Here is a 27954-nt window from a genome sequence, read left to right on the forward strand (position 1 = left end):
AGTTGTAGTTCGCGGGGCTGTGCCCCTCGCGCCGACGGAAGCGGCGGGAAGGCGGGCGGAAGCGGGCTGCGCGAGGGACTGCGGGTTAGCGCGAGGCTCCGGGTCCCTGGGCTGGCGCCGCAGATGCGAGGGCCCCGGGCATGATCTTCCCTGCCGCCCGCCGTGCGCTCCGCTGGCTGCCGCGGCCTGGGAGCCGGGCGCTGACCCTCGCCGACATGGAGGTGGCCCTGCGAGGCGTGCGGAAGATCCTCTGCGTGGCCGAGAAGAACGACGCGGCCAAGGGCATCGCCGACCTGCTGTCCGGCGGCCGCATGCGGCGGGTGAGGAGGCCCCTGGGCGGGCGGGACGGGGACGAGCGGCCGCTGCTCCCACCGGGGGTCCCAGCCGTTGGGCCGGGGCCTCCGGGCGCCTCTTGCGACCGACGGGCGTTTAGAAATGGAGTTAACGTGTTTCTCGTTTGCTTGGAGACCTTGGGTCCGCCTTGCACGGCGGCGGATGCCAAGCGGGCCTGAGACTCGGAACCGCAGGCCACACTCCCCCGACTTGCTCTCGAGCCTGCGGGGTTCCCCCACCCCTGCACGCCCGGCCCTACAGTCTAGGTGCATCCGACAGGGCGACCCGCCCGAGCCCCTGTTCCGTCGCAACTAACGAATTCCGCGAGTCAGGCGAGTTGGGGATCAGGTGTGTTCTGGACACACGGAAGGCCCAAAGGAGAGGAACGGTGAGAAAGGGTTTGGGAAGGAGGTGACACGAGGCCTCAAGAGCTGTCAGGACACTCTCAATTACAAAAGTGGATCCTGAAACGGTTTTCTGGAGACTTCCCAGAGCATGGGTGGACGTTCCCTGCTCTTTTTTCTTTCACATCGCAGGGTCCTCAGGCCTCTGCTTACCGCGGTGGATGGTAGGAACAGGAGCCGAGGTTGTGCGGGTGCTGGCTGACAGCGTCACCTCTTTTCCGGCGCTGAGTCACCTGGTGACCAGCCCCAGGCTGTGCCCATTTCTAGGGCTCCAGGTTCCTTGAGACGGGCCCGTCTACACAGAGCTAACTTGTGTATCCTTCGGGCTCTGTTTGAGTATCTCTTTTTCAGGGAAACTTTTCCTCACATCCCTCTCCCCCAGCTGGGTCAGGGCGCCGTGTGATAAGCTCACCCTGTTCTACTTGGAAGGCACCTCCCAGTTACAGTTCAACAATGTGCTGTTGAATTACTCATCTCAGTCCCTGCCACCCCTCCGTGGACTCGAAGCTCCGAGGGAAAGGGCTATGGCTATTTGGGTCATTGCTGTATCCCTGGTACCTAACACGTGTCTGGAATACAGGAGGCCCTCAATCCATATTTGTTGGATGAACATTTGAGCTCAGTCTTGAAAGTTTTACCAGGCACTGGAAACGCCATGTTCAAAGAACAACCCAGTGGCTTGAAAGCTTGGCAAGTTCAAAAGCTGGGAGTTGGGAGTGGGCACGGCAGGGGAAGGAGCCAGTGGGCACGGCAAGCATGGCAGTTGAAGGCACATCGTGAGAGGAGTAGAGAGCCACGTGTTTTACACGTGAGTGTCAACTTTTTTTTTTTTGAAGATGTTGGGGGTAGGAGTTTATTAATTAATTTATTTATCTTTGCTGTGTTGGGTCTTGGTTTCTGTGCGAGGGCTTTCTCTAGTTGTGGCAAGCGGGGGCCACTCTTCACCGTGGTGCGCGGGCCTCTCACTATCGCGGCCTCTCTTGTTGCAGAGCACAGGCTCCAGACGTGCAGGCTCAGTAGTTGTGGCACACGGGACTAGTTGCTCCGCGACATGTGGGATCCTCCCAGACCAGGGCTCGAACCCGTGTCCTCTGCATTAGCAGGCAGATTCTCAACCACTGTGCCACCAGGGAAGCCCCTCAACTGTTTTGAAGTATACAGTTCGGCAGCGTTTAGTACGTTCCCAATGTTGTGCATCCGTCACCTCTGTTTAGTTCCAGGTTTTATCACACCAGGAGGAAACCCGGTAGCCATGAAGTAGTCACTCCTCATTCCCCACTTCTCCAAGCCATTGGCAGTCACTAAGCTGCTTTGTGTCCTCAAAGATTTGTGTCTGTTCTGGATATTTCACACAAAAAGATTAATACAATACGTGGCCTTTTGTGTCAGGCTTCTTTCACTTAGCATTTTTGAGATCCGTTCATGTTGTAGTATGTTAGTACTGCATTCCTTTTTACGGCTAAATAATATCCCATCGTATAGATAGATCACGTTTGGTTTATCTTTTCTTCAGTTGGTGAGCATTTGGACTGGTTCCACCTTTTGGGTCTTGTGAATAGAGCTGCTATAGACATTCATGTACAAGTTTTTACTTGAATACCTGTTCTTTGGGGTAAATGTCTAGGAGTGGAATTGCTGGGTCATAAGTTAACTATGTTTAACTTTTTGAGGAAATGCCGAACTATTTTCCACAGTGGCTGAAACGTTTTACATTCTTACCATCAGTGTTCCAGTTTCTCCACATTCTGTCAACACTTGTTCTTTTTCTTTTCTTTTTTTAATTATCACCATCCTGGGGCTTCCCTGATGGCGCAGTGGTTGAGAGTCCGCCTGCTGATGCAGGGGAAACGGGTTCGTGCCCCGGTCTGGGAAGATCCCACATGCTGCGGAGTGGCTAGGCCCGTGAGCCATGGCCGCTGAGCCTGCACATCCGGAGCCTGTGCTCCACAACGGGAGAAGCCAAAACACTGAGAGGCCCGCGTACCGCAAAAAAAAAAAAAAAAAAAAAATTATCACCATCCTGGTGGGTGTGAAATATCTTGTTGTGGTTTCAGTTTGCGTTTCCCAAATGACCGATGATGCTGGGCACCTTTTCATGTGCTTGTTGGCCATTGTGTCTCCTTTGGAGAAATGTCTGTTCATGTCTTTTGCCCATTTTTGAATTGTCTTTTTATAGGTGAGCTGTGAGAGTTCTTTATATATTCAGGATACTAGGTCCTTGTTAGATATATGATTTGCAGATGTTCTCATCCTGTGGATTGTCTTCTCACTTTCTTGATAGTGTTCTTAGATGCACCGAAGTTTCTAATGTTGATGAAGCCCAGTTTATCTGTTTTTCCTTCTTTTGTTGATTATACTTTCGCTGTCATATCTAAGAAGCCATTGCCAAACTGCAGGTCATGAAGATTTGCCCCTATGTTTTCTTCTAAGAGTTTAAACTGTTATATTTGGGTCATTGATCCATTTTGAGTTAATTTTTCTATGTGGTATAAAGTAAAAATCCAGCTTCATCCTTTTACATATGAATAGCCAGTTTTTCTCAGCTCTGTTTGTTGAAAAGTCTGTCCTTTTCCCATAGAATGGCCTTGGTATCCTTGTCAAAAAGCAGTTGACCATAGATATTTGGGTTTATTTCTGGACTGTCAGTTCTGTCCCATTCTTCTGTATGTCTTTGCTTATGCCAGTACTACACTGTTTAGATTTCCTGTAGCTTGGTAGTAAGTTGTGAAACTGAGCAGTGTGAGTCCTCCTACTTTGTTCTTCTCTTTCAAAATTTTTTGGCTACTTGGGGCCCCTTGCAGTTCCATATGAATTTGCTGTCTTAATATTAAGTCTTCCAATCTGTGAACACAGATTGTCTTTCCATTTATTTATGTCTTTAATTTTTTAACGTATTTTATTGAAGTATAGTTGATTTACAATGTGTGTTAATTTATATTGTACAGCAGAGTGACCCAGTTATAGATGTATGTACATTCTCTTTCATATTCTTTTCCATTATGGTTTATCACAAGATATTGAATATAGTTCCCTGTGCTATACAGTAAGACCTTGTTGTTTATCCATCCTGTATATAATAGTTTGCACCTCCTAACCCCAAACTCCCAGCCCATCCCTCCCCCATCCCCATCCCCCTTGGCAACCACAAGTCTGTTCTCTGTGTCTGTGAGTCTGTTTCTGTTTCATAGATAAGTTCATTTGTGTCATATTTTAGGTTCCACATATAAATGATATCATATGGTATTTGTCTTTCTCTTTCTGACTTACTTCGCTTAGTATGATAATCTGTAGGTCCATCTGTGTAGCTGCAAATGGCATGGTTTCATTCTTTTTATGGCTGAGTATATCTTCTTTAATTTCTTTCAACAATGTGTTACAGTTTTCATTGTGCTTTTGGATGCTGTTATAAATGGAATTGTTTTAATTTGCTGTTCAGGTTGTTCATTACTGTTGGTTTTTGTGTGTTGATCTTGTATCCTGCAACTTTGCTGACTTTGTTTATTAGCACTAATAGTTTCATTGTGGCTTCTTTAGGATTTTATCTATAAGATTATGTTGACTGTGAATAGACAGTTCTACTTCTTCCTTTCCGACTTGGATGTCTTTTGTTTCTTTTCCTTGCCCAAGTGCTCTGGTTAGAACTTGTAGTAATCTTGGATAGCAATGGCGAAACGGACATTCTGTTTTGTTCCTGATTTTAGCGGAAAAGCTTTCAGTCTTTCAGCATTGAGTGTGATGTTAGCTGTGTTTTTTTGTAAATGCCACACTTCGCTTTATGGTGAAACCTGTTGAATTTTTATCAAATGCTTTTTCTGCATCAGTTGAGATGAGCAGTGTAGGTTTTAAGTGGATCATATTTGTGTTTTATAAAGTCATTGTGGCCACAGAGGACTTGAAGAATGAAAGACTAGAGTCCGGGAGGCAGCTGTTGGGGTTCTCCATGTGGGGGGCAAGAGGCCTGAACCCTAGGGACCCAGGAGCACTGGGTGGGAGCAGAGGGAACGGAGAGGAAGGGAATGGTGAAAGCAGTCAGGTTGTAAAAGGTGAAAGTTCACCGTGCTTTCACACGTTTTGGTCCTTCTTCCTGAAATGACATTTTCCCTCTTTTTTCCTGATGAACTCTTTACCTTTTAAAAGAAAAAATAAAGGACAACTTAAATGAACCTATTTTGTGAACTCTTTCCTCAGTGTCCTCTCCATCCATTTCCTTCTCTGTTTCCGGATGCGTTCTCATCACTCTTGACGCTGGCCGCCATCACGGGTCGAGTTCTCTAGCTGCTCATCCCTCTCTCCCGTGGTGTGTCGCTCCCTAAGACAGTGACGGGTCTGCTCATTTATGTATCCCTCACACAGGGCTTGCCTCGAATGAAGCAATCCCTACTTTTAAGGGACTTAAATTCTGTGGAGGAGCTAAGACATCCACACGCAGAGCTCAGAATCGAGTGATAGTCATTGCAGCTTTGTAATAGCAAAGAATGGAAGTAACAAGGACTAGTCATGGCAGTGGATAGCAAATAAATTGTACTTTCTTATGATAGTTAGACACCTGTTGTGGAAAAGACTTTCAAACATATATACGAATATGTATACATTTGAGAGAAATTCACCAAAATATTGACACAAGATAGAATGTCTCTCTTTTTTCTTTAAGAGTAGTGCTCAAACGCTAGTAACTTCTTCAGATAGTTGAGAGGATACAAATGTGTATCAAGTAAACCAGCCCCACTGTCCACAGTGACCACTGTTAGTAACTTATAGATCTTTGAGGGCTTTATATTCAGGAGGAGAAATCTTAAAAAAGAATCCAGTAGATTCAGTGGCAGCAATGTAATCAGTCCCTACAGAGGACTTAGAGAAGATGGGGCTGCTCTGGGGTTTGGGGGAGTTTGTTTTTTTGTTTTCTTTAGTTTTAATGGTGTGGATGGCACTGGAAAGAGATCACAGAAGCCACATTCTTGGTCTGTCTACTAGATTTTCTTCTTTCGCTAGGCTCCAAAACTCTGCTGTAATTTGGGAGCAACCCATTCCCCTGAGCACCTCACCTAAGTGGTGGAATCATACATAATTGAGTACTGTCCTCAGCTGGGAACTGCGGGGAGGCAAGTTTGAAATGCCAGGAAAAACATTTCACTTCCTCAGGACCATCCATTGGTGGAGGAGGCTGCCTGGGAGAGCCCTGGCCCCGGGTCGCACACATGCTGTTAAGACAGGTCATCCACTAGGAGAGGATTAGAACAGTGGTTTCCAGACTGTTCCCGGGAGACCCAGGAGACCACGGACGTGCACCTTGGGAGCCACCTGGGGCCGGACTGGGGATAGGCTGTTAGCAGAGCTCAGCCTTGTTGCAGCCAGAGTGCTTGGACCGTGTTACATATCAGGGTCCATGGAAAAGCTTGTCTGGGAAGCTTCAGTGCTTTCTTAAAAAGAGGTAAAAACCCCAGTGATGCAACGATTTCTTTTCTCTGGTACTAAAAGGGCTTAACTAGCAACTGGAGTTTGTAGAGGGGAGTTTCCTTTCTTGGCAACACTAGATGAGTGAGCTCTTAAGATAAATTCCGTCTTTAAATTTGCCATTGTGCCTCGAAAAGAGCCTCATTCAGTGTTTGACACAGAAAAATTGTGTGAGGATGTTCTCGACACGATCCTTCTTGGCACTTGGAGGTTCCCCCAGTCCCACTTGGCCTGTGTCTTGTCTTCTGTGCAGCGTTGGTGTGAAACTCACATGCATAGCTACTTTTTACACCTTTGTAGAAGGTGGGATCTTCTCTGAGAGGGTTTCGTTCACACGTAAGTGCAGCTGAGGAGGAGCTTTGTAGGCTGGTTCCCAGGCCTGACTGGGGCTCATAGCGTTACTGGATTTCAGAGCCAGAGGGACCTTACAGGCAACTTTACTCAGAATAAATTGAGGTTCAGAAAGGTGAAAACTTGCCTGTGGTCACCAGTTTATTGGTGCAGTTGTATGGCCAGGAAGTAGAGAGGTGTGTGTGGAGAACGGACAAAACCGTCAAGAGACAGTGTGTCCTAATCCTCTCTCTGGAGTAATTGTCATGTGATCTTGGACAAGTCCATTCTCAGCTCTAGAAAGATGTTACGTGGTGTTAGCTGATCTCAGGTCACCTTGCAGCCTAAAAGCTCTGTGGACTTGAGCATGTACATGCTTGTAACTGAGTTCGGAGGGGCCACTTCACAAATGGCTTTAGTGATTTCACCTTGTTTTAATCTATAGGAGGTACTGTTGCATTTTTAATATTCCCACTTATCAGGGATTTGCTTGATCTTTATGTGAGGAATCATTTGTCTTTTTTGTAATTTATAGATTTTCTTTTTGTTTTGTTTTGTAGAGAGAAGGACTTTCCAGATTCAATAAGATCTATGAATTTGATTATCGTCTGCGTGGCCAGGTAGGTGCTGTAGTACTTCTATCCTGTGGCTGAAGGATGCTTTCAGACCCATGCGCCATTCTGGTGTACATTCCTTGGGTTTTTAATTATGGCTAAAAAGAGCAGCTGTTTACGACAAGCCCTCTCTGAATTGCTTGTATTTTAGAATTATTTAATCAAGGAGAATTAGCCTGGCCATTGTAGAATATGTCACTGTCTTTTAAGAAAAACTGTTGTTATGACCTAAAGATCACTGGTGAGCATTTTATAATTCATAAGGAAGCCTCTTTTTTATAAAATAGGGTCCCAATCTTAACTCTTTATAACAAAAAAGAAGCTAATATACAATAGTTTAAATTTAAAAGGCATCATGATACCAGAATTAGAATGGTGATTGTATCGCTATAGTTTTGGCTTTGAAGAGGTATGTTTGTTTGTTTCTTCCCAATCGCCTGGTTTTGGGGTGTGTGTGTATGTGTGTGTGTGTGTGTGTGTGTGTGTTTTAATAGACTTCTTTTTAGAGCAGTTGTAGCTTCACAGCAGAATTGAGAGGAGGGCACAGAGATCTCCCTCATACCCCCTGCCCCGACACATGCACAGCTACACATCATAGCAGCCCCCACCAGATGGTGCATTCATTACAACTGATGGTCCTACACGGCACCATTGTCACCCAAAGCCCATATTTGACATTGGGGTTCATTCCGATCATGTGCATTCTGTGGGTTTGGATGACGTGTACCTATTATTATAATATCATACAGAGTATTTTCACTGCCCTAAAAATCCTCTGTGCTCTGCCTGTTCATCCTCCCTTCCCCCCACCCCCTGATGACCATTTTTCTTCCCTTTGATAGAAGGTCCCCTCTTCTATTTGAATGATTTGGCAAAATTTAATTGCTAAAAGACTAACTTGAATTTTGTTATCATTCAGAATGTCACCATGATAATGACTTCAGTCTCAGGACACTTGCTGGCTCATGATTTCCAGATGCAGTTTCGCAAGTGGTCAGTACGATTCCTGGGGGGCGGGGGGAGCTTTCTGATTATGACAGTAAGTAGTAGAATATCACAGGAAGTGTGAGGCATGTCGGTGTTACTTTGTTACTTACAGCAGTAAGATGACTGAATCCATTGGGCTGCTGTAACGAAATACACTGGGTGGCTTATGAAGGACAGAAATGTGTTTCTTCCAGTTATGGAGGAAGGAGGTCGGAGTGCCCGCATGGTCCCTCGAGGGCCTTTTCCAGGCTGTGGCCTGCTGACCTCTCACTGTGTCCTCACATAGCGGAGGGTCTAGGGAGCTGGCCGGGGTCTCTTATAAGACCACGAGTCCCCTTCATGAAGGCCCACACTCAACGACCTAATCACTGGCCAAAGGCCCCACCTTCTGACACCATCACATTGGTGTTGGGATTCCAGCATGTGAATTTGCAGGGAACACAAACCATAGATACCATAGCAGTGACCTAGGATTAACTGGTTCGCTGTGAATTTTTACCATATGCTTAGCATAAACAGCCACTTTCAGGTGCGTTCCCCCAAAACACCCAGACCTTTTTTTTTTTTTTTTGGCTGTGCTGCACGGCTTGGGGGATCTTAGTTCCCTGACCAGCCAAGGATTGAATCCAGGCGCCGCAGTGAAAGCACCGAGTGCTAACCACTGGACCGCCCGGGAACTCTCTACCCAGACCCTTTTCATGCAGGCATTGGATTGCAGTTACCCTATTGCAGATACGTACGAAAGAGCTCCAGAATTTCTTCTTAGCGACTCCTGTTAATCGTCACGGGGAGTGCATTGCTTGTAATCCTCTGGCATTTCACAGGGGACTCTGTCTGGTGGGGATGTACCCATGAGGGCACTGGGGCAATCTTCTCCCATCGTGTGCTGAGCTAGGATTTTGTGTGTTTTCATTTCTTTTCCAGGCAGAGCTGCAATCCTCTTGTCCTCTTTGAAGCAGAAATTGAAAAGTACTGCCCAGAGAATTTTTTAGACATCAAGGTAGGATCTTTTGGAAGACATATTGAACAACCACCACCTAATGAAACCGAGTGGTTTCTGTATTTTGACTGTACTAGAATTGAAGGATAGGTTTTCCACTAAACTAAGTACCACGATTTAAAAAAATTATTCCCACCCGTTATATGAATGAGGCCATTTCAGCTAACTGGCTGAGGGACTGAGTGAGCCTTTTTATGAAGAGCGGCTGCTTGACTAAACCCTGGGAGTAAGTGTGGTTACGTCATCAGTGTCAGCTCCCCTCCCGCCCCCCTGTTGGAGGGAAGAGACTACGATCTGCAGGTGGCCATCTGACGCTGAGGTTGGTTTCTCAGGCAGTCAGGGCACCTGTCCTTGGTTCACTGCTGACTAGCAGCGCTTTTTTGGGATGAAGCTCAATTACGGGTTGATTTTTTTTTTTTTTTAATTGAGGACATGATCAGAACCCCTAGAGCTGTAGGTGTGTTAGAGCCGAGTTTCAGGGCTCGTCAAGATGGTGTCGTCGTAATAAACCCCTGTCTTCTAGAAGCTCATGGGTGGGCAGGTGGGTCTAAGATGGGGGCCGGTACTAGTGACCTTGCCATCCTTACCATGCACGGCGGGGACAGTTTTCTCCGTGTCTCCTCACCAAGCTGGCGTTCTCCAAGAACCTCATTAATGCTGGGGCAGATCCGGTGCAGAGCTGTTGTGTGATGCTCTGCAGATCATGCTCTCACCACTCTTTCCCCACTGGGCACTTCAGAAAACTCTGGAGCAAGAGGCTCGGCAGTGCCAGGTCCTGGTGATCTGGACCGACTGTGACAGAGAAGGTGAAAACATCGGGTTTGAGATCATCCACGTGTGCAAGGCTGGTGAGTGTCTGCTCTGGGGCCACGGCACGGGCGGCACTCTGTCCTGAGTCCCTCTGCCAGGCTCACCGGCTGCAGCCCAGGGCTTGTTGTGTGTTTGGTCCAAGTTGATTGCCAGATCCTTGAGAGCAGAGACTTGATATTCTGTTTTTAAAAATTAAATATTCACGGGCTTCCCTGGTGGTACAGTAGTTAAGGATCCGCCTGCCAACGCAGGGGAGACGGGTTCGAGCCCTGGTCCGGGAAGATGCCACATGCCGTGGAGCAACTAAGCCCGTGCGCCACAACTACTGAGCCTGCGCTCTAGAACCCGCGAGCCACAACTACTGAGCCCGTGTGCCGCAACTACTGAAGCCCACGTGCCTAGAGCCTGTGCTCCACAGCAAGAGAAGCCACCGTAACGAGAAGCTTGTGCACCACAATGAAGAGTAGCCCCTGCTTGCCAGAACTAGAGAAAGCCGTGCGCAGCAACAGACCCAACAGAGCCAAAATTAATTAATTAATTAAAAAATTAAATATTACAAAGAATGTATACACCATATGTAAAGTACAAAGAATAGTTCTAGAATGTCCTTTCTGGTTTTGTTTTTTAATTGTCTATATTCCTTGTACGATGCCTAAACACTAATAACTGTTGAAGTGAGCTTAATGATTTCAAGTAACTTAGAGGAAGTGACATACAGGCCATTCTCGGGCTTCAGAGAGTGGGGGGCTGCTCTTCTCCCTAAATGCTCTTGTGTTTCAAACTATCCCAACTCCTAGGATTAAATATATCCAGTATTGGGCTTCCCTGTTGGCGCAGTGGTTGAGAGTCTGCCTGCCAATGCAGGCGACATGGGTTCGTGCCCCAGTCCGGGAGGATCCCACATGCCGCAGAGCAGCTGGGCCCGTGAGCCGTGGCCGCTGAGCCTGCGCGTCCGGAGCCTGTGCTCTGCAACGGGAGAGACCACAGCAGTGAGAGGCCCGCGTACCGCTAAAAAAATATATATATATATATGTGTGTGTGTGTGTATATATATATGTATATATATATATATATATATATATATATATATACATATACATATATATATATATATATTCAGTATTCACTCTCAGGGACAGTGTGCATGACCTGTGTTATATCCATAACAGGGCATGAACTTCCCCCAGGACCTTTTAATTAACATCTCCCTTTTCCCTAAAGGCCCAGGAGAGCACGAGATTGACACCTTGAAAGGCTCATGGAGAGGGTTTAGCTAATGGCTGAGATGCACTTGCTTCTGTTTCTGACACCTCTCAGCCTGGTTACAGTGAGGCTTCCCTCTTAGACAACATGTCTCTGATTTAACTGAACCAGTCAAACTGGCTGCCTCACAGCTTCATGAACTGGTTTACCCTCCATTCACGGGGGACCTGCCCCGGTGCCCTTGTCTGTTCCGCAGTGAAGCCCAGCCTGCAGGTGCTGCGAGCCCGTTTCTCCGAGATCACCGCCCGTGCTGTCCAGGCGGCCTGTGAAAACCTGATGGAGCCCGACCGCAGAGTGAGCGACGCAGTGGACGTGAGGCAGGAGCTGGACCTGCGGATAGGTGAGGGGCGGGGCCCGGGTTGGGGGCGGGGCGGGGCTCGGGCTCAGACGGCGCCGCTGGCTGTGACCTTGCATTGCACGGCCTCTCCGTCCTCTCTCCTCAGGGGCTGCCTTCACCAGGTTCCAGACCCTGCGGCTGCAGAAGATCTTTCCTGAGGTGTTGGCTGAGCAGCTGATCAGTTATGGCAGCTGCCAGTTCCCCACCCTGGGGTTCGTGGTGGAGAGGTTCAAAGCCATTCAGGCGTTTGTGCCAGAAACCTTCCACAAAATCAAAGGTGAGGCCGCTCAGGGTGCAGAAGCTGAGGGCACGTGGGGCATCCTGGGCACTAAGGGTGTGGTTTGCGTCTCTCTGCCCTTGACCCTCTCGTCACTGTGTTCAGGACCCACCTCAAGTGTCCGAGGTGGTCTCCTCTGTCTCATGGCTCTTGGCTTTCACCGTGATGGACCTTTTCCTCTGCGGGTAACGGCCTTCCTGTGTGCCCCCCACAGTGACTCACGACCACAGGGATGGCGCAGTGGAGTTCAGCTGGAAAAGGCATCGGCTCTTCAACCACACGGCTTGTCTTGTCCTCTATCAGCTGTGCATGGAGGTGAGAAGGGCTCTGAAGGTGATGATCTAGGAAAACCATCCTGTGATTTCCCAAGCCTCTCCCTCTCTGCCCCATTTCCCACCAGACTGTAGCTTTCAGTTTGCATCCAGGACATAACTTTCTGGGTGCCAGTAAGACTAGAACCCCATGAAAATAGCACTAGAAATGTGGAGGGAAAGACCTGTAGAACTTTTAGGTGAAACCGGAAATGCTAAGAAACACATAGTTAAGATCCCTCGTGAAGCAGTACACTGACACCAGAGATTGATAAGGACCAGCTGGACCAGTCCAAACCCGAGAATCCTAGAGCTGGATGGAGCTTAGATGGCGTCTGGCCCAGCTCCTTCCACTGGTCAGATGCTGAAATGCAGAGACGTGAAAGGCACAAATGAGTGAACTGGTGAATGTCGTACAGTGATAACGACAGGACAGGAAAGTAGGGTAAAGGAACGGAGAAGGGCCAGGGGCAGGGAGGGACTGCTCTAGGGCTGGGGCTCGAGAAAGGCATCCCGGGGTGACTGCTGAGTGAAGGCGGGAGTGGTCAGCATTGATGGCCACGGGAGGATCGAGACCTGCTCAGGCCTCAGGCCAGTCAGCGTCTGGTCCACCCGCAGACGTCCGCTCTGCGGTGCTGCTTCCCGTCGCTCAGCACGTGATGGCCGGTTTTAACCCAGGGGCTGCACACGGTAGTACCTGAATAAAGCTCAGAGGCCTCTAGGTTCAGTGAGTCAGGGATGCTTCTTGGCTCTGGCCCCCGGCAAGTTTATTACTGACTTGGTATTGGGGAGTAATAACTTGCGCACCTGCTACAAGTCAGACGTGCTGTATGTTATGTGTTATTTATTCGGTCCTGGTGGTGCCTCTGGGGGTGGTAATGCCAACCCATGTGACAGGTGGGGAAGCTGGAGAAAGTTGAGTAACTGTGCAGACACACTCGAGCTAGTGGGGCCCGAGCTCGGACAGCTCCTGCAGACGGCGCTGCCTCCGGGTCGCCTCACCTGTCCACTGCTCTCCCCTTCGGCCCTCAAGGTTACACAGTCTGCACATTTATCTGTTGAATAAAAAGACTTGCCCGTTTTCTGCTTTACCAGGATGTGGTGCAGGGAAACATGGCAGGTGGGATGCTTGGAGCTCCTTGTCCAAGAGCACCTGGTCCCCAGTCTATTTGCAGAGAGAAATTTGGATTTTGATTTGTAAACATCCTCATGAACAAATCACTTAAGTTGAGTTCTTTATCCTTTTGCATTCCCTTAAAAATGTTAGGTTGGTCTTAAGATTAGAGTTCTCCAGTTTGTATTATGTAACTTCTCCTATTTCCAGCTCTGTATTGTCGTGAATTTAAAATAACAAAACAAAACAGTAACATTGTGCATGCGTAGACAGGAAACTAAGGAGATGCCGAGGCTCTGGAGAGGGCGCCTTGGGGCTTGTGAACTTGCCCCTCAGAGCCTTACTTTGAGTGAGAAGCAGGCGCTGGTGTCCAGCACACTGTGGGCTGCAAGCTGACGTCTTGAGGAGGGGGAGCAGGGCCGCTATGGGCAGTGCCGGGGGTGGCCAAGGAAAGCTGGGAGGATGCTCCAGCAGGTTTAAGTGGCCTCTGCTTTTCCTGGCTTTCTAGGATCCCAGGGCGACCGTGGTGGAGGTCAGGTCCAAGGCAAAAAGCAAGTGGAGGCCTCAAGCTTTGGACACTGTGGTATGTTCTTGGGGTCTGTGCCAGCCCTGAGAGGCTCTGACTTCTGCGGCTGGGGCGGGGCTTCTGCTGCGGAGGGTGGGGCCCAGTGGCAGGAAGCACCTCTTCCCAGTGCTGCACTGGAACGCTCTTAGGAGAAGCAGAAGCCCCAGAGCGCAGGCCTGCCTGACCTCTTACATCAGCTAATAAACACAATATAACTGCTCTGTGTGGGGTTTTGGAAACGAAGGAAGAGAAATCACCCATCACCTCTCCATCTTTAGGTAATTGCTGATGTAATTTTGGTGTCTTCCTCTTTTTTCGGTGTCCTTATTTTTTACAGCATTACTGGAATAGCTAGTGTTTTGCACCCAAGCATTTTCTTTAACGTTTTTGCATAATGTATGTAAACATCATTTTAAATATCTACTTTATTAGCCTACCCTAGAACAGGGCTTCTGAGATTTTTTTGATCCCAAGAAGAACCATCCAACGGGACACAAGTCTGAATAAACCACATTAGGGTGTCCCTTCCCAGTCAGCACTCTGTAGGAAAATTCAGGGTGTAATTACTGTCAGGGTTGCCTCTGAAGGCTGAACATGCAGAACATGCAGGGACTGGGGGGCAGGGCATCCTTTATCGCGGGGTGTGTGTGTGTGTGTGTATCTGCGTGTGTGTGCGTGTGCACACGCGTGGTGAGGGATGATGGGAGGGGGTTACGGATTGATTGTGTACAGTAGGCGTAAGTGTTTCATCCCTCACTGGTTAATACGCTTTGACATGTAGCCAGCAGCATTGTTGGAGGGTCACCAAGGGGAAGGGGCAGCTGGTGATCCCCCGCGAGGCTTGGAAGAATGGCGTTCATCACCCAGGGGATGTCCCCGGGGTTCAGATGGTGTCCCCAAAGTGCGGGTCTCAGACTGCTGGCATTAGAATCAATACTTTAGATGCTTGTTAAAAGCACAGATTTCCAGCCTCTGTGCTGGCCCTCCTCTCTCAGAATCCCTAGTGCTTGGGCCCAGGAATCTGCTCGCATTCCAGGTGATTCTGGCTTCTGCACATTGGAGTCTGGGAACCCCTGGGCTGGGGCCTGGCTCTGCCCAGCAGGCCCAGAAACCTTTCCGCAGCACAGCCTTTCACACAGATGTGTGAGGGCAGCTGGAGGGACGCCAGGAAGTTCTGAAGAGGAGGCGTGTGGGCGGGTTGGGGCCTGTGACCCATGCACTGTGCCTGTGCACACATCTTACAGGAGCTTGAGAAGCTGGCTTCTCGAAAGTTGAGGATAAATGCTAAAGAAACCATGAGGATTGCGGAAAAGCTCTACACTCACGGGTAAATATTAGTCCACATTGGGGAAGAGAATTTGATGCATCTTTATCAGGGTGAAATATTTTAGAAATAGAGCTTATGAGGAAACCAGACTGTCTAGATATCACCTGGCTCTCAAGTAGAGGAATTTTGACATTGACTTCTCTTTTCTGATGGAAAAGGCATTTCAAAGTCACTTAAATCCTAAAATAACACTCCACAGAGTAAACTCAGATCCCACTCTCGACCTCTCAGCAGGCGGGGCGCTGGGGCCCCGGCAGGGCCGGGTAGCACCTTTAGGACTTGTGTGCCTGCTGTAAACCACCCTGCCTTGGGGGTCGTGAGCACCCAGCGCCATCCAGGGACAGTGTGGTCCACGCTGACCCGTGTGGCAGCCACTCGCCATAAGTGGCTGTCGAGCACGTGAAATTTGGGTTGTCCAAACTGGGATGTGCTGAGAGTGTAAACATAATGCGTTTCGAAGGCTTGTGTGAGAAAAGGATGTAAATTGTCCCCGTAATGTTTAAGTGGCTAATGGAATGTTTAAAACTACACACAGGGTCCACCTTGTAGTTCAGGGGCAGCATCGTTCTTTCTCTTCTTTAAGACAAGCCACAGAGTTTGGGCCGCTCGGGTCAGGACCGCAGGGCTTGTCCTGGGGTCGTTCTGTCCACCCGTGCTGGGGAGGTGGGGAAGTGCCCCAAGCCCCCCGGGGGCAGGAGGGCTGGGCTGGAGCAGGTGTGCCCTTGCATCTGTCCCCGACTGCCGGGAGTGACCCAACAGGGCGCCTGTTTCTCCTTACCCACGGGAGGGGGTCACATCTCAGGGCTTTCCCCAGCGTGGGTAACGTAGTTGCCTGGATCAGACAGGCTGTTGCAGGTGTCACCCGTGTTCTCAAGCTAATTTAGTCGTTTATAGACCAATTTAGCAATTTCTTGTTGTGTTTGTTTGGCTTTGTTTAGGTACATCAGCTATCCCCGAACTGAAACAAACATTTTCCCCAAAGACTTAGACCTGACAGCTCTGGTGGAGGAGCAGACCCTGGATCCATGCTGGGGGCCCTTCGCTCGGAGCATTCTAGAGCGGGGCGGCCCCACTCCACGCAACGGGAACAAGTCTGACCAAGCTCACCCTCCCATCCACCCCACCAAGTACACGGACAGCCTGCAGGTTGGTTTCCCTGGCTGTGCTGCTGCCAGAACCCGCAAGGAGGTCAGGGGTCAGGGCTGGGCTTTGAATCCAGTCTGCAGGCTCTGCCTTTAGGAGCTAAGTGGTTTCGAAATTTCCATCTCAGCAGAGAGGTCGTGTCAACATCCTCCTCTCACAGTCTGTGCCTGGCTTCCCGAGAGACCCCCATGGGGGCTCTGCTCCATCCAGCGCCCCCCCGCACTCTGTCCCCTCCCTCTGCTGCTGCCCTGACCCTGACCACAAACCAGGTGGCCTCTTCCCTGAGCCCGTGCTCGGCCGCCGCCCTTCTCCCAAGACTGGGCCGGTTTCCGTCACCTTCCCGAAACTTCACCGCCACCCTCCGGCCGCACTCCGGGCTGGGGGCTTTCTCACCCAGCGCCTAGAGCCTGTAACACGGGCCAGCCGTGCTCTCAGCCAGGCACACGCTCCAGGGGCCACGGCTGCTTAGGCCTGTTTGGTGGCTGCAGGCTTATTGTTTTGTTCTTCCTTTAATAACACACGTTCTTTCTGATTCTGAAAGCCATACATGTTTATTTTAGACAGTTCACAAAATAAAAAAGATTATAAGGAAGTAAAAAATTGCCTGTAATCTCACTACTTCCTGAGAACCACGTTTTTTTCCTCTGTGTGTATATAATTCTTACATTTAAATTATAACCTTAAATAGCTTTGTAAACTAATATTTTCCATTTTATATTGCGAGCATTTCCCCATAGGCTAAATTTTTTTTTTTTTTTTTTTTTTTTTTGCGGTACACTGGCCTCTCACTGTTGTGGCCTTTCCCGTCGCGGAGCACAGGCTCTGGACACGCAGGCTCAGCGGACATGACCCATGGGCCCAGCCGCTCCGCGGCACGTGGGATCCTCCCGGACCGGGGCACAAACCCACATCCCCTGCATCAGCAGGTGGACTCTAAACCACTGCGCCACCAGGGAAGCCCCTAGGCTAAAATATTTTAACGTATGATATATAATGATTGCATAGAGGTACTGTATTTTGCTAGATCTGTTTTTAAAGGATAACCTACTGCAGTTAACATTTGTACAATAGATATTTACGTGGATGTCACATTTCCTTTGAAGACATTCTTAGAAGGAGAATTTTTGGATATGAGTATGAACGTCTTACAGGCTTCTGATAGAGGGGGCTTCACTATGTCCTTGGTTACCGAAAGGGTGGAGGATCACCATCAGCCCCGTGCTCATAGGTCTGAGGCTGCCGGCACATCTTTAGTCTGTGTGTCCTACATACACTGGGCCTCTTGGAAACTGGTTGCTTTCGCTTTGGTTTCTGCTCTTACTGGGTTTACATCAGAGGAGTTGCTTTCCAGTCTTGATGGCAAAGGGACTCCACTTATGAAGTTTATCGGCCTAAACCCACAAGCAGCGAGGGATTTGCCTACACTGCACGTGGGCATGGGGCTGCAGGAGCTGCGCTCTGTTGTGTGTGGAGCTTTGGGCTGGAAGGTAGCACCAGCCAGACTGAACTGCCGGCAGCGTCTAGAGGGACTAAGGCTCCTCCTCTCCCCACAGGGGGACGAGCAGCGACTGTACGAGCTCATAGTCCGCCACTTCCTGGCCTGCTGCTCCCAGGATGCCCAGGGCCAGGAAACCACCGTGGAGATTGACATCGCACAGGAGCGCTTCGTGGCCCACGGCCTCATGATCCTGGCCCGAAACTATCTGGACGTTTACCCCTACGATCGCTGGAGTGACAAGGTGACACAGTGGGGAGGGGAGACCGTCGTGTTCCCAGCCCCCACACCATGTGACAGAACAGAGCGCGGTTTGTGCCTGGGCGCGGGGCAGGGGTCTGACCACCACATCTGCTGCCCTCTGTAGACCCTCCCTGTCTACAGTCGAGGCTCCTGCTTTCAGCCCAGCACCGTGGAGATGGTGGACGGGGAGACCAGTCCACCCCAGCTGCTCACTGAGGCCGACCTTATTGCCCTCATGGAGAAACACGGCATCGGTAAGTAGCTTGTCGTCATGGTAACCAGCGGCTCTTGCCCTCTCATGGCTGCGGGGCCCAATTCTCTGATCATCACCACAGGTCTAACGAGGGGGCTGTGTTCTCCTCCCCACTTTGTAGCTAAAGGGAAGCCTAAGAGCAGTTAAGAGCTTGCCTCAGGTCACAAAGTGTGTGAGCTGTGAACACCTGGGTCCAGATAACTACAGTCAGCGCCCTGCGCCATCCACATAGGGACACAGGTGTTTCCCATCACTCGGGAGTCTCACCTGGGACACGCTGACTGGTATTTTTGGCCAACACAGGAGTTTGTTGTTTTTGTTGTATTCTTAACAAGGCACTAACATTTAAAACTGCCAGGATTCACGTAAACACTCTTCGGAAGCATCGGGAGGTCTGGCAGCCTTGAGTGGTGGCTGTTCTCTGTCGCTCACGCTTGGCTTCGCTCACCTGCTTGGCAAGTGCTGGGCCCTTCAGAGTGTGAGTCTGCCACCCGCCCTTTGCCATGGGTGGCCGTTTGCTTAGCTTCTGTTAAAGCATTTCCCATAATTGTTTAAGAATCAGAAGTTGGATTTAAAAAAAAAAAAACTGGGCCAGAATTGTTTTTCCCAATAAGTCCTGTGGCCCAAGCTTTGCAGATGGGTCCCTTGTGACTGATCTGCTTCCCCCCTCAGTTTTCACCACTGCTCTGCAATCTCAAGGATTACCTCTGGCAGCTAAGTCCAGAAGGGCCAGCACCATAGGGCAGGGGGGAGCATGTGGAGGGGCAGCCCCCAGGCACAGCCGCCTCACTGCAGAGTGAGTTTTGTGCCCCTACCTGGAGCCCACTGGCCATCACTGTTCTACCCAGAAAGCTTGTGGGTTTAGGTACAAGTAGAGGTAGTTCACCCACCATAATTTGTTTATAAAAACTTTGGCCCACAAGAGCTGACCTTGGCCTAGACCCTGGGGACACAGTAATGAGGCCTGGTCCTTCCCTTCAAGGGCTCATCCAGCAGGAGAAATAAACCCAACCAAAACATTAGATGCATCGGGAGGGGTTCTGCAGGGACCTCAGAACCTCGTGGTGAGAACTCGTACTGAATGAAGGCAGGGCCTGAGGAAGGACGCGGGGACCAGCAGGCACGTGCTGCAGGGGGAGGTTCTGGAAGGCAAGGCCGGAAAGATGATTTAAGCCCGACTCTGCGGGGCCTGGACACCGGGCTCAGGGGCTCGGATGTGCCTGAGGTCAGCAGAGAGCCGCCTGAGATTTCTAAGAAGGGAGCTCACAGACCTACATTGAAACAGTGGTAACAGCTTTATTGAGACATTCACACACCGAATTCACGCACCGTCCCCGTTCCACTGAGCTCAGAGGTACAGTCCCATGTTCAGTAGATTCATGGAATTGTGCAGCCGTGGCCACGGTCCATTTCAGAGCATTTTCATCACCTCAGAAGCCCCATGCCCGTTAGCTGTCCCCCTCCCCTGCAGCCCCCACCCTCATCTTTCTGCCGCAGCGGATGTGCCTGTCCTAGACATTTCTTATCAATGAACGACATAGTGTGTGGCCTTCTGTACCTGGCGTCCCACGTTGCCTGCTCTGCGGGCTCGTCCAGGTAGTGTGTCTCAGTGCTTCATTCCTTTTCACCACCAAACCTCTTCCGTCGTGTGGATGGACCACATTTCGTTTATCCATTCATCAGCTTATGGACATTTGGGTTGTTTCTAGTTTTTGGTTACTGTGAATAGTGCTGCTGTGAATATTTGTGTAGAGGTTCTTGTGTGGACACGTTTCAGTTCTCTTGGGTACATCCCTGTTGCAGAATTGCTGGGTCATATGGTGACTCTGTGTTTAACACTTTGAGGATCCTCCAGACTGTTTTCCACAGTGGCTGCACCATCTTACAATCCATGCAAGGGTCAGGGGTTTCACCAACATTTGCCACTACCTGTGTTTTGGGTTGTACCTGTCCCAGTGAGAGTGAAGTGGTATTTCTATGTGGTTTTGATTTGCATTTCATTGGTGGCAGAGCTACATTTCAGAAGATCCCCTTGGTTGTGGCATAGAGAGTGGGTTGGGTGAAGGAAGAGACCAGCAGCCAGGAGACAGGGGACGTTGTAATGATGTGGACGAGTGATGTGGGCTCTGACACGTGGCGGGGGGAGGGGGGCTTACAGAGGGATTTCCAAGCTGGACTTGACAGCTTGAGTGAGTGGACGTGAGGGAGAGGAGGTTGCTGTTGTGGTTTCCGCGTGGCCGGCTCTGAGTGGAGGTGTGCCACCTGCAACAGGAAGTCCAGGCAGAGGAGGGGGGCTGCGTGGGGGTGGGGTGTAGCTTAGCCTGAGTGACAAGCATGGTCTGCAGGTACCGACGCGACGCACGCGGAGCATATTGAGACCATCAAGGCCCGGATGTACGTCGGGCTCACGCCAGACAAGCGCTTTCTCCCCGGGCACCTGGGCATGGGGCTTGTGGAAGGTGAGGAGCCGGGGGCTCGAGGTTGGGCAGAGGGTGGGGTGTCACTGAAGCCCCGCGGGTGTGTCCAAGCCGCATGATGCTGCCCTTGTTCACAGGCTATGACTCCATGGGCTACGAGATGTCCAAGCCTGACCTGCGGGCCGAGCTGGAGGCTGACCTGAAGCTCATCTGCGAGGGGAAGAAGGACAAACTCGTGGTCCTGCAGCAGCAGGTGCAGAAGTACAAGCAGGTCTTCATCGAAGCCATGGCCAAAGCCCAGAGGTGAGTACGGGCCTGCTGTCCCGTGCAAGCCCGCTCAGCCCCGGTGACGGCACGCCCCAGATGCCGCTGTTCCCGCCGAGCAGCTCACCCTCGCCGGTGGCCGCGGCCCCTCCAGGCTTTCCTCCCGGGTTTGGCTGGTTCCTGCCGCAGAGCCTTGCCAGTCTGGAGACCGTAACCAGAAAGACCTGGTCCAGTTTCTCTGGGCTGTTGGCTTTGGAAACGCCCTTTCCATCCTGTCCTGAGTTAGCAGGCAGCACAGCCACGTGGGTGGGTTCACCGGGTGCTGGTGTGCACCCCACTGTTCTCTAGGGCACTGGGAGGTGGCTGTAATAAGTAGTGTGTGTGTATTCTGTTAGAAGTAACACGTTTCCTAACCCCGTACCAAGTTTGAAAAGCATGCACTAGTTTAAACTTGACTCCGGACCCACATTCAGGGGTGTGTGCGTGGCCGGGCCGTCTTGTTTGCTTGCTGTGGGGCCAGTGGCGAGGTGGAAGCGTCTGCCTGCGGCTGGATCCCTCCCGGGAGCCGCGGGTCAGAGGAGCCGGCCGCTTGGCCAGCACGGCACCCTGTGCCTGGTGCTCCGCGTCAGGCCTGTGGCTGACTGGCCGGCTCCCCGGGTCATGCATGCGGTGAGCACGCAAGAACGCGGTAAATACTCTGCTGGTTCAATACTCTGCTGGTTCTTCAGGTTGGACGAGGCCTTGGCCCAGTACTTCGGGGCAGGGGCGGAGCTGGCCCAGCAAGAAGCCATCTTCCCAGCTGTTCCAGAGCCCGTCAGGAAGTGCCCACAGTGCGGCAAGGACATGGTCCTGAAGACCAGGAAGAACGGCGGGTCAGTGCCCAGCTGTGCCTTCCCCTCCCCGCCCCGCCCCACCCCACCCCTGCAGCCCAGCACCGGACGCTGTGCAGGGCCTATCCTTTTGTTCCCACGTTGCTATTTAGATGCAGACCTGCTTCACCAGCCCCTGGACAGGGCGTCGGGGCTGAAATGGTGGCCTTGGGGGTGTGAGGCCCTGTGGGAATGGGCGGGGGGGGGTGGCTGGTGAGGGCAGGGCTTGTCCCCTGGGGATGGATGGTGCTCACCCTGTGTGTGCACAGCGATGCAGACCCCACTGGTTGCTGACCCACTGAGCCCGTTTTCCTTCTCACAAAGCTGTGGGGAGGGTGAGGATCGGATTCTCTGCAGCATGCGCAGCCTGGGCAGGTGTCCAGGCTGCCGGAGGCCTAGGCGGACTCAGGGAGCACCCAGGGGCCGGCGGGGCCCTGCCGTGGTCTGGGCGCTGGCAGCGGCTTGGTTGTTTTTAAGCAGAAAGAGGCGACAGCGGTGTGACTGTGGGGATGTCAGGGACATAAACGCAGGCTGGTTTTCCCGTCACGCAGTGTCAGTGACCACCGTGTCTTCCAGGACCACGAGTGTCCCACGTCATCAGCTGGAGCTGTCTCCGGCATCTCTTGCGTGACCCCGGCCCTCACTCCCCAGGTTCTACCTCAGCTGCACGGGGTTCCCGGAATGTCGCTCGGCCGTGTGGTTCCCGGACAGTGTGCTGGAGGCCAGCAGGGACGGGAGCGTGTGTCCGGTGTGTCAGCCACACCCCGTTTACAGGTGAGCTGGGGGCCGAGGCACCTGCAGGATGGGCACAGGGTGGCATCCCTGGGGGCCCGCGTTCCTTGGCACCTCCTGGAGGAGCCCGGCCTCTCCCCGCCTCTCCCACTGTGGGCTGACGGGGACGCTGAGGGGGGCGGTCTCCTCCAGAAAGCCCCAGGCCCGTGCCTAGGGCTGGTCCTCAGACTTTTGGTCATGGGACCCCTTACACTCTCAGAAATTGCGGAGGAACCCAGAGAGCTTCCGGTGTGAGTTAATGTTTATAAAGATTCTACGACATTTTCAATTAAAGTGGAGGAGGCATCGTTTAAAATGTTTATTAACGTGTTTGTAACATGCATTGCATAGTAACATAAGTGAACATGTTTTTAGGATAAAATGTACTTATTTTCAAAGCAAAAAAAACGAGAGGAAGATCATTGTTTTCCATTTTTGCCAGTTTAACGGTCTGGCTTAATAGGAGATGGTAGGGTTCTCAGCTCTCCATCTGCAGTCAGTCTGCTGAGTTTACTGTGTGTTTCGGAGCTTCTGGAAAACCCTGACGCATGCACACAGGAGAAAGAGAGCCAAGCCCGCGTGCGTCCTCGTGCCGCTACCAAGTAGCGTGCCCTCACGCTGAGAGGCCCTGGGCCACGCTGAACCGGGGCACGGGGAGGTGCACCTTCCAGAGGCTCCTGGGTTTGGGTGGGTGACAGGTCTTAGGGCTCACCTCCCTCCTGCTTTGCGTGCTTGTGCGACCTCAGGGGCCGGGCTGGCTGTGCCTTGCGTGGCTTTCCTAGGTGGGGTGGGCACAGCCCTGTGTGGACCAAGAAGACTCTGGCACCCAGTAGTTAACGTGTTTTCTCATCTTCTGCCTTACTAGGTTGAAGTTCAAGTTTAAGCGAGGCAGCCTTCCCCCAACCATGCCACTGGAATTTGTCGGCTGCGTTGGCGGATGTGACGAGACCCTGAGGGAGATCTTGGACCTCAGGTTTTCACGGGGGCCCGCCCGAGCTGACCAGCCAGTCAGCCAGCCCTCCGGCCACCTGCAGGCCAGGCAGTCACTGGACAGAATGGGCAGCAGCCAGCACGGCCACCCCCAGCCTCCTGCCACCAGGCCCTCGGAGGCTCTGGCCAGGACCCTGCCCCTGCCTGCCGCCGAGGGCGAAGGCAATTCCGTGACCTGCAACTGTGGCCGGGAGGCCCTGCTGCTCACCGTCCGGAAGGAGGGGCCCAACCAGGGCCGCCAGTTCTACAGGTGCAGCGGCGGCGGCTGCAGCTTCTTCCTCTGGGCCGACAGCGGCCACCCGGAAGCAGGGGGGCCTCCTTCCGAGGTGCCCAGACCCCCAGGCGGCTCACTGGGACGCCCGCCGGGCTCAGGGAAGCCCCTGGGCAGGCCCGGAAACCCTGGCGATGGTGGCGGTGGCACGTGCTGCCTGTGCAGCCAGCCCGCTGTCACACGCACTGTGCAGAAGGACGGGCCCAACAAGGGGCGCCAGTTCCACACATGTGCCAAGCCCCGGGAGCAGCAGTGTGGCTTCTTCCAGTGGGTGGACGAGAACGTGGCCCCAGGTGAGGGGGCACGTGGGGCCTGCCTGAGGGGGGCAGGGCCGGTGGGGTGGGGGCACGGGTTGCCTTGCTCCCCCTCCCCACTCAGTCACACCTGCAAGGTCACGGACAGCTTGCTGTGTGCCCAGCGCCGCGCCGTTGTGTCTGTGTGTCTTCTCTCACTTTTATCGGGTGGCGGTTGTGATCGCGACTCACAGGAGAGGAGGGCGAGGCCCAGACGGGTGGCGGGACCTGTCGGGGTCACACGGCGACACAGCCCAGGCCTGGCTCGTGGGTCCGCCTGCTCCTGTAGCCCTGCGCTCCTCCCGCCTTTGTAAACCTGGCGGGCTCTGTATCGGAGCCTCATCCTGTAAGACGGAGGCCCTGGCCCTGATGTCTAGTTCCTGCCCTGGGTTACACAGCTTGGGTTGGCGCCCCACGGATGGGTGTGGGGAGGACCGCCGCCGGACGCTGGGTCAAGGTAGCTGACGCACCTGAAAGCACCTGGCCCCTCCAGGACACACAGAAGCCTGGTCACGTGTCTAAGGGAGCCTGGCAGGAGCTTTCTCTTGGGGCCCACCTGTGTAACCTTGAACCATTTGGTGCAGCTTCTCAGCCTGTTTCCTCCGTAAGATGAGCACCTGCCTACCTTTCTAGGGTCTCTGTTAGCCTGAAGCTGTGACTCTAGCACACGTGCGGCAGGTCTGCACACACACGGAGAACCCAGAGGCTTGGGGCAGGTGGAGGCTGGAGACGCTAGTGCCGTGCGGGACGTTGTCCTTCGGTGCACACGGCAGACGCACAAGGGCTCCCGGTGGGCGGAGGTGGTGTCTGATCTCTGGCCGCCTGGTCATTTGTCCTGGGTAATGGGGCGGCCAGTTCTTGAAGGACTGGAAGGGTCCAGAGCTCAGGCTTTGCACGTGCTCAGGGGGCTGCGTGCTTGGTCCCTGCTTCTGCGTGTGAGGTGACACAGGCCCCCTCACCAGGGCTGGGGCTCTGCCGTCCACACTCATTCCTCCCCTCGCTCTCTCTGCAGGGACCTTTGGAGGCCCCCACTGGGCAGGAGCCAGAGGAGGAAGCCAGGGGCCGGAGGCCAGAAACAAAAGGGCCCGGGCTGGTTCCTCGGACGCAGGGTCCATGGCCAAGAAACCCCGGAAGTGCAGCCTTTGCCACCAGCCTGGACACACCCGTCCCTTCTGTCCTCAGAACAGATGAGGGCAGGGTAGGGCCAAGGGGGCCACTGCCTCCACCTGCTGCTTTTGTCTCGGGAAACGAGCTGTTTCTCCAGGGCCAGGTGGCCCTGCGCTGCCAGGGCGGCTTTGAGGAAAGTGGCTGCTCTTAGAGTGTGGCCTGTGTTCTAAGGAGTCCGGGTCCGGACCGCTCTCTCAAGAAGGCCACGCCTGGTGGACAGTGGCCCTGTGCCTGGGGCTCAGGAACGGCCATGGCCACAGCTGAGAAGCCATGGAGGGCTTCTCAGACTGCGCAGACTTTCGTCAGGGCTTTTTCTGCTTAGTAGTAGCACGGCCTGATACTGCTGGCTGGGTCAGCTCTGCGATCCACAGGGGCTGTGCCGTCAGCGCCCTAGCGGGAATCAGCCCGGCCCTTGAGGGGCCTCCCTCCACAGACGTCCTGAGAAACGGTAGGATGGCAGGGAGTTCCCTGTTCAGAAGTTGTGTCTACAGAAGGTTTATCCCTCTTTATCTCGAAGCTGCTGTGGCCAGGACACCCCACAGCTCGTGTGCCTCAATAAAGGATTCTACCCCTTGACCCTGGCGGGTGATGGTGTAGCGTCTGGTTAGAGTTGGCAGGTGTGACGGGTACTTGCAGGACCCCGGGCAGTGCCTGGGTCCTCTGGCCTCCGTGGCCTCCCCCGGCCGTACTGCTGTCCTCTGGGGCAGAGAAGAGCCGCTGGTGTAAGATTCCGACGCTTCCCATCTCCACACCCTGCAGAGGTCGCCGTGCGCCTTGCCCACCTCCTGAGATCCTTGGGAGCCGAGCAGAAGCAGGTCGGCTTAGTTCCGTGGTTTAGACAGCAAGCTGGAGGACCGGCTGCCAGAGTCACACTGCTAGTGAAGAAATGAAGTGTCCTCAGGTCTTGGGACTCCCAGCCCCAAACCCTTCACTCAGACCAGTCCTTGTGCCCTGGCTGGATGGTGGGATGCCCGGAATTGCCCCTGGAGCATCCGGACAGTGGGTGTGGGTAGGCCCCGCAGCCCAGTCTATTTTGTGGTTTTACGTGTACCAGACATTTCATATAAATGGAACCATGCAGCACGTGGGCCCTGTGTCTGCTTTTCTCTGGTGTGTCTTCCAGGGTCACCTCTGTGGTTGCGTGTCAGTGCTTTGTGCCTTTACATGGCTGAACTAGTCCGCTGTGTGCATGGGCCCTGTTTTGAGCAGTGTGGCTGTAAACCTTCACGTACAAGTATTTGAACGCCTGTTCTATATTGTTTCAGATCTACACCTAGGAGTGGAGTTGCTGGGTCATGAAATTCTATGTTTAATTTTTTGAAGAACCACAACAGCTGCACCATTTTACATTCTCACCAGCAATGTACGAGGGTTCCTATTTCTCCACATCCTTGCTAGTACTTATCCCCCCCCCTTTTTTTTATAAATTTGTTTATTTTATTTTTGGCTGTGCTGGGTCTTTGTTGCTGTGCGCGGGCTTTTTCTAGCTGTGGCGAGCGGGGGCTACTCTTTGTTGCGGTGCATGGGCTTCTCATCGTGGTGGCTTCTCTTGTTGAGGACCACGGACTCTAGGTGCACGGGTTTCAGTAGTTGTAACTCGCGGGCTCTAGAGCACAGGCTCAGTAGTTGTGGCACACGGGCTTAGTTGCTCCGCGGCATGTGGGATCTTCCCAGACCAGGGCTCGAACCTGTGTCCCCTGCGTTAGCAGGCAGATTCTTAACCACTGCGCCACCAGGGAAGCACCCTTTTTTTTTTCTTTTAATTGTGGCCATCCTCGTGGGCCTGAGGTGGTGTCTCATGGTTCTGACTTGCATCTTCCTAATGACCACTGAAGTCGAGCATCCTTTGAGTGCTCATGTGGCCTTCCACATCTTTGCAGAAATGCCTTTTCAAGTCCTTTGCCCATTTTTCAGTGTTTGTGCTTTTGTTGTTGTTGAGTTGAACGATGCTAAACGCATCTGTGGATTTTAGTCTCTCCGCAGGGTGCTCCTGTGCGCATCAGGACCAGAACTGCCAGGTGGGACTGGGGTCCTGCTGGCCACCCCTTGCTGTGCTCCCTTGGCTGTGCCTTCGCTGAGCCTGGTGGCCTCTCTGGGGGTGAGGGTTGCCATCGTCCTGGTTACAGTGATGGAAGCTGTGAGGGGGTTTTCCACTCAGGCCTCTCAGGACACTGGGTGGAAGACCCACTGTCCTCAGGGTGGATCAGCCACCTTTCCCTCCAGGACCGCAGATTTGGGGTCCTATGCCTTGTAACGGGTGGAGGAGATGGTGAAGCTGTAGGTCAGTGAGTGTCTATTTGCCCTTCTGTGCTACTCTTCCCACCTGCCCCGGCCGTCTGTTCACTCTGGCAGGTGCAATCACCGCCGTGCTCCTGGCTTCGGGTCACTTGGTAAAGCCAGGGACGAGGACTGCCCAGTTCAGCCGAAGGGTCTGCAACTCCCAAGTCAGAACCGCCCTCATTAAAGGGGTGAGAGCGAAGCTGGGCAGCGGCCACCGTGGAGGCCCCAGCACGACCGCGCAGCAGATGCTGGCCTTGGCCGGGGGACGTCGCCCCGAGCACCTCGTTTCTCCTTAGTTAATTCTGGCTTTTTCTTACTGAAATCACGGTATGAGGGGAAACCGAGACCTACCTGAAGCAGGAGGCCGCCAGAGGG

The 27954-nt window shown here is 52.6% G+C and overlaps 1 protein-coding gene across 1 annotated transcript; it reads left to right on the forward strand.

The window, feature by feature from the left end:
• The first annotated feature begins 39 nt into the window (after window positions 1-39).
• On the forward strand, window positions 40-26382 carry TOP3A (DNA topoisomerase III alpha). The gene is made up of 19 exons (XM_081218093.1): window positions 40-320; window positions 7079-7138; window positions 8052-8125; window positions 9044-9119; window positions 9859-9967; window positions 11389-11532; window positions 11636-11806; window positions 12021-12121; window positions 13740-13814; window positions 15041-15123; window positions 16062-16269; window positions 17820-18005; window positions 18129-18258; window positions 20603-20716; window positions 20812-20977; window positions 21667-21810; window positions 22459-22581; window positions 23444-24132; window positions 25145-26382. The coding sequence occupies exons 1-19, from the start codon at window positions 141-143 to the stop codon at window positions 25321-25323; spliced, it is 3012 nt and encodes a 1003-aa protein (XP_081074219.1). The 5' UTR covers window positions 40-140; the 3' UTR covers window positions 25324-26382.
• Window positions 26383-27954: the final 1572 nt, after the last annotated feature.

This window comes from Mesoplodon bidens (assembly GCF_964165515.1).
Source record: "Mesoplodon bidens genome assembly, chromosome: 19".
NCBI lineage: Eukaryota > Metazoa > Chordata > Mammalia > Artiodactyla > Ziphiidae > Mesoplodon > Mesoplodon bidens.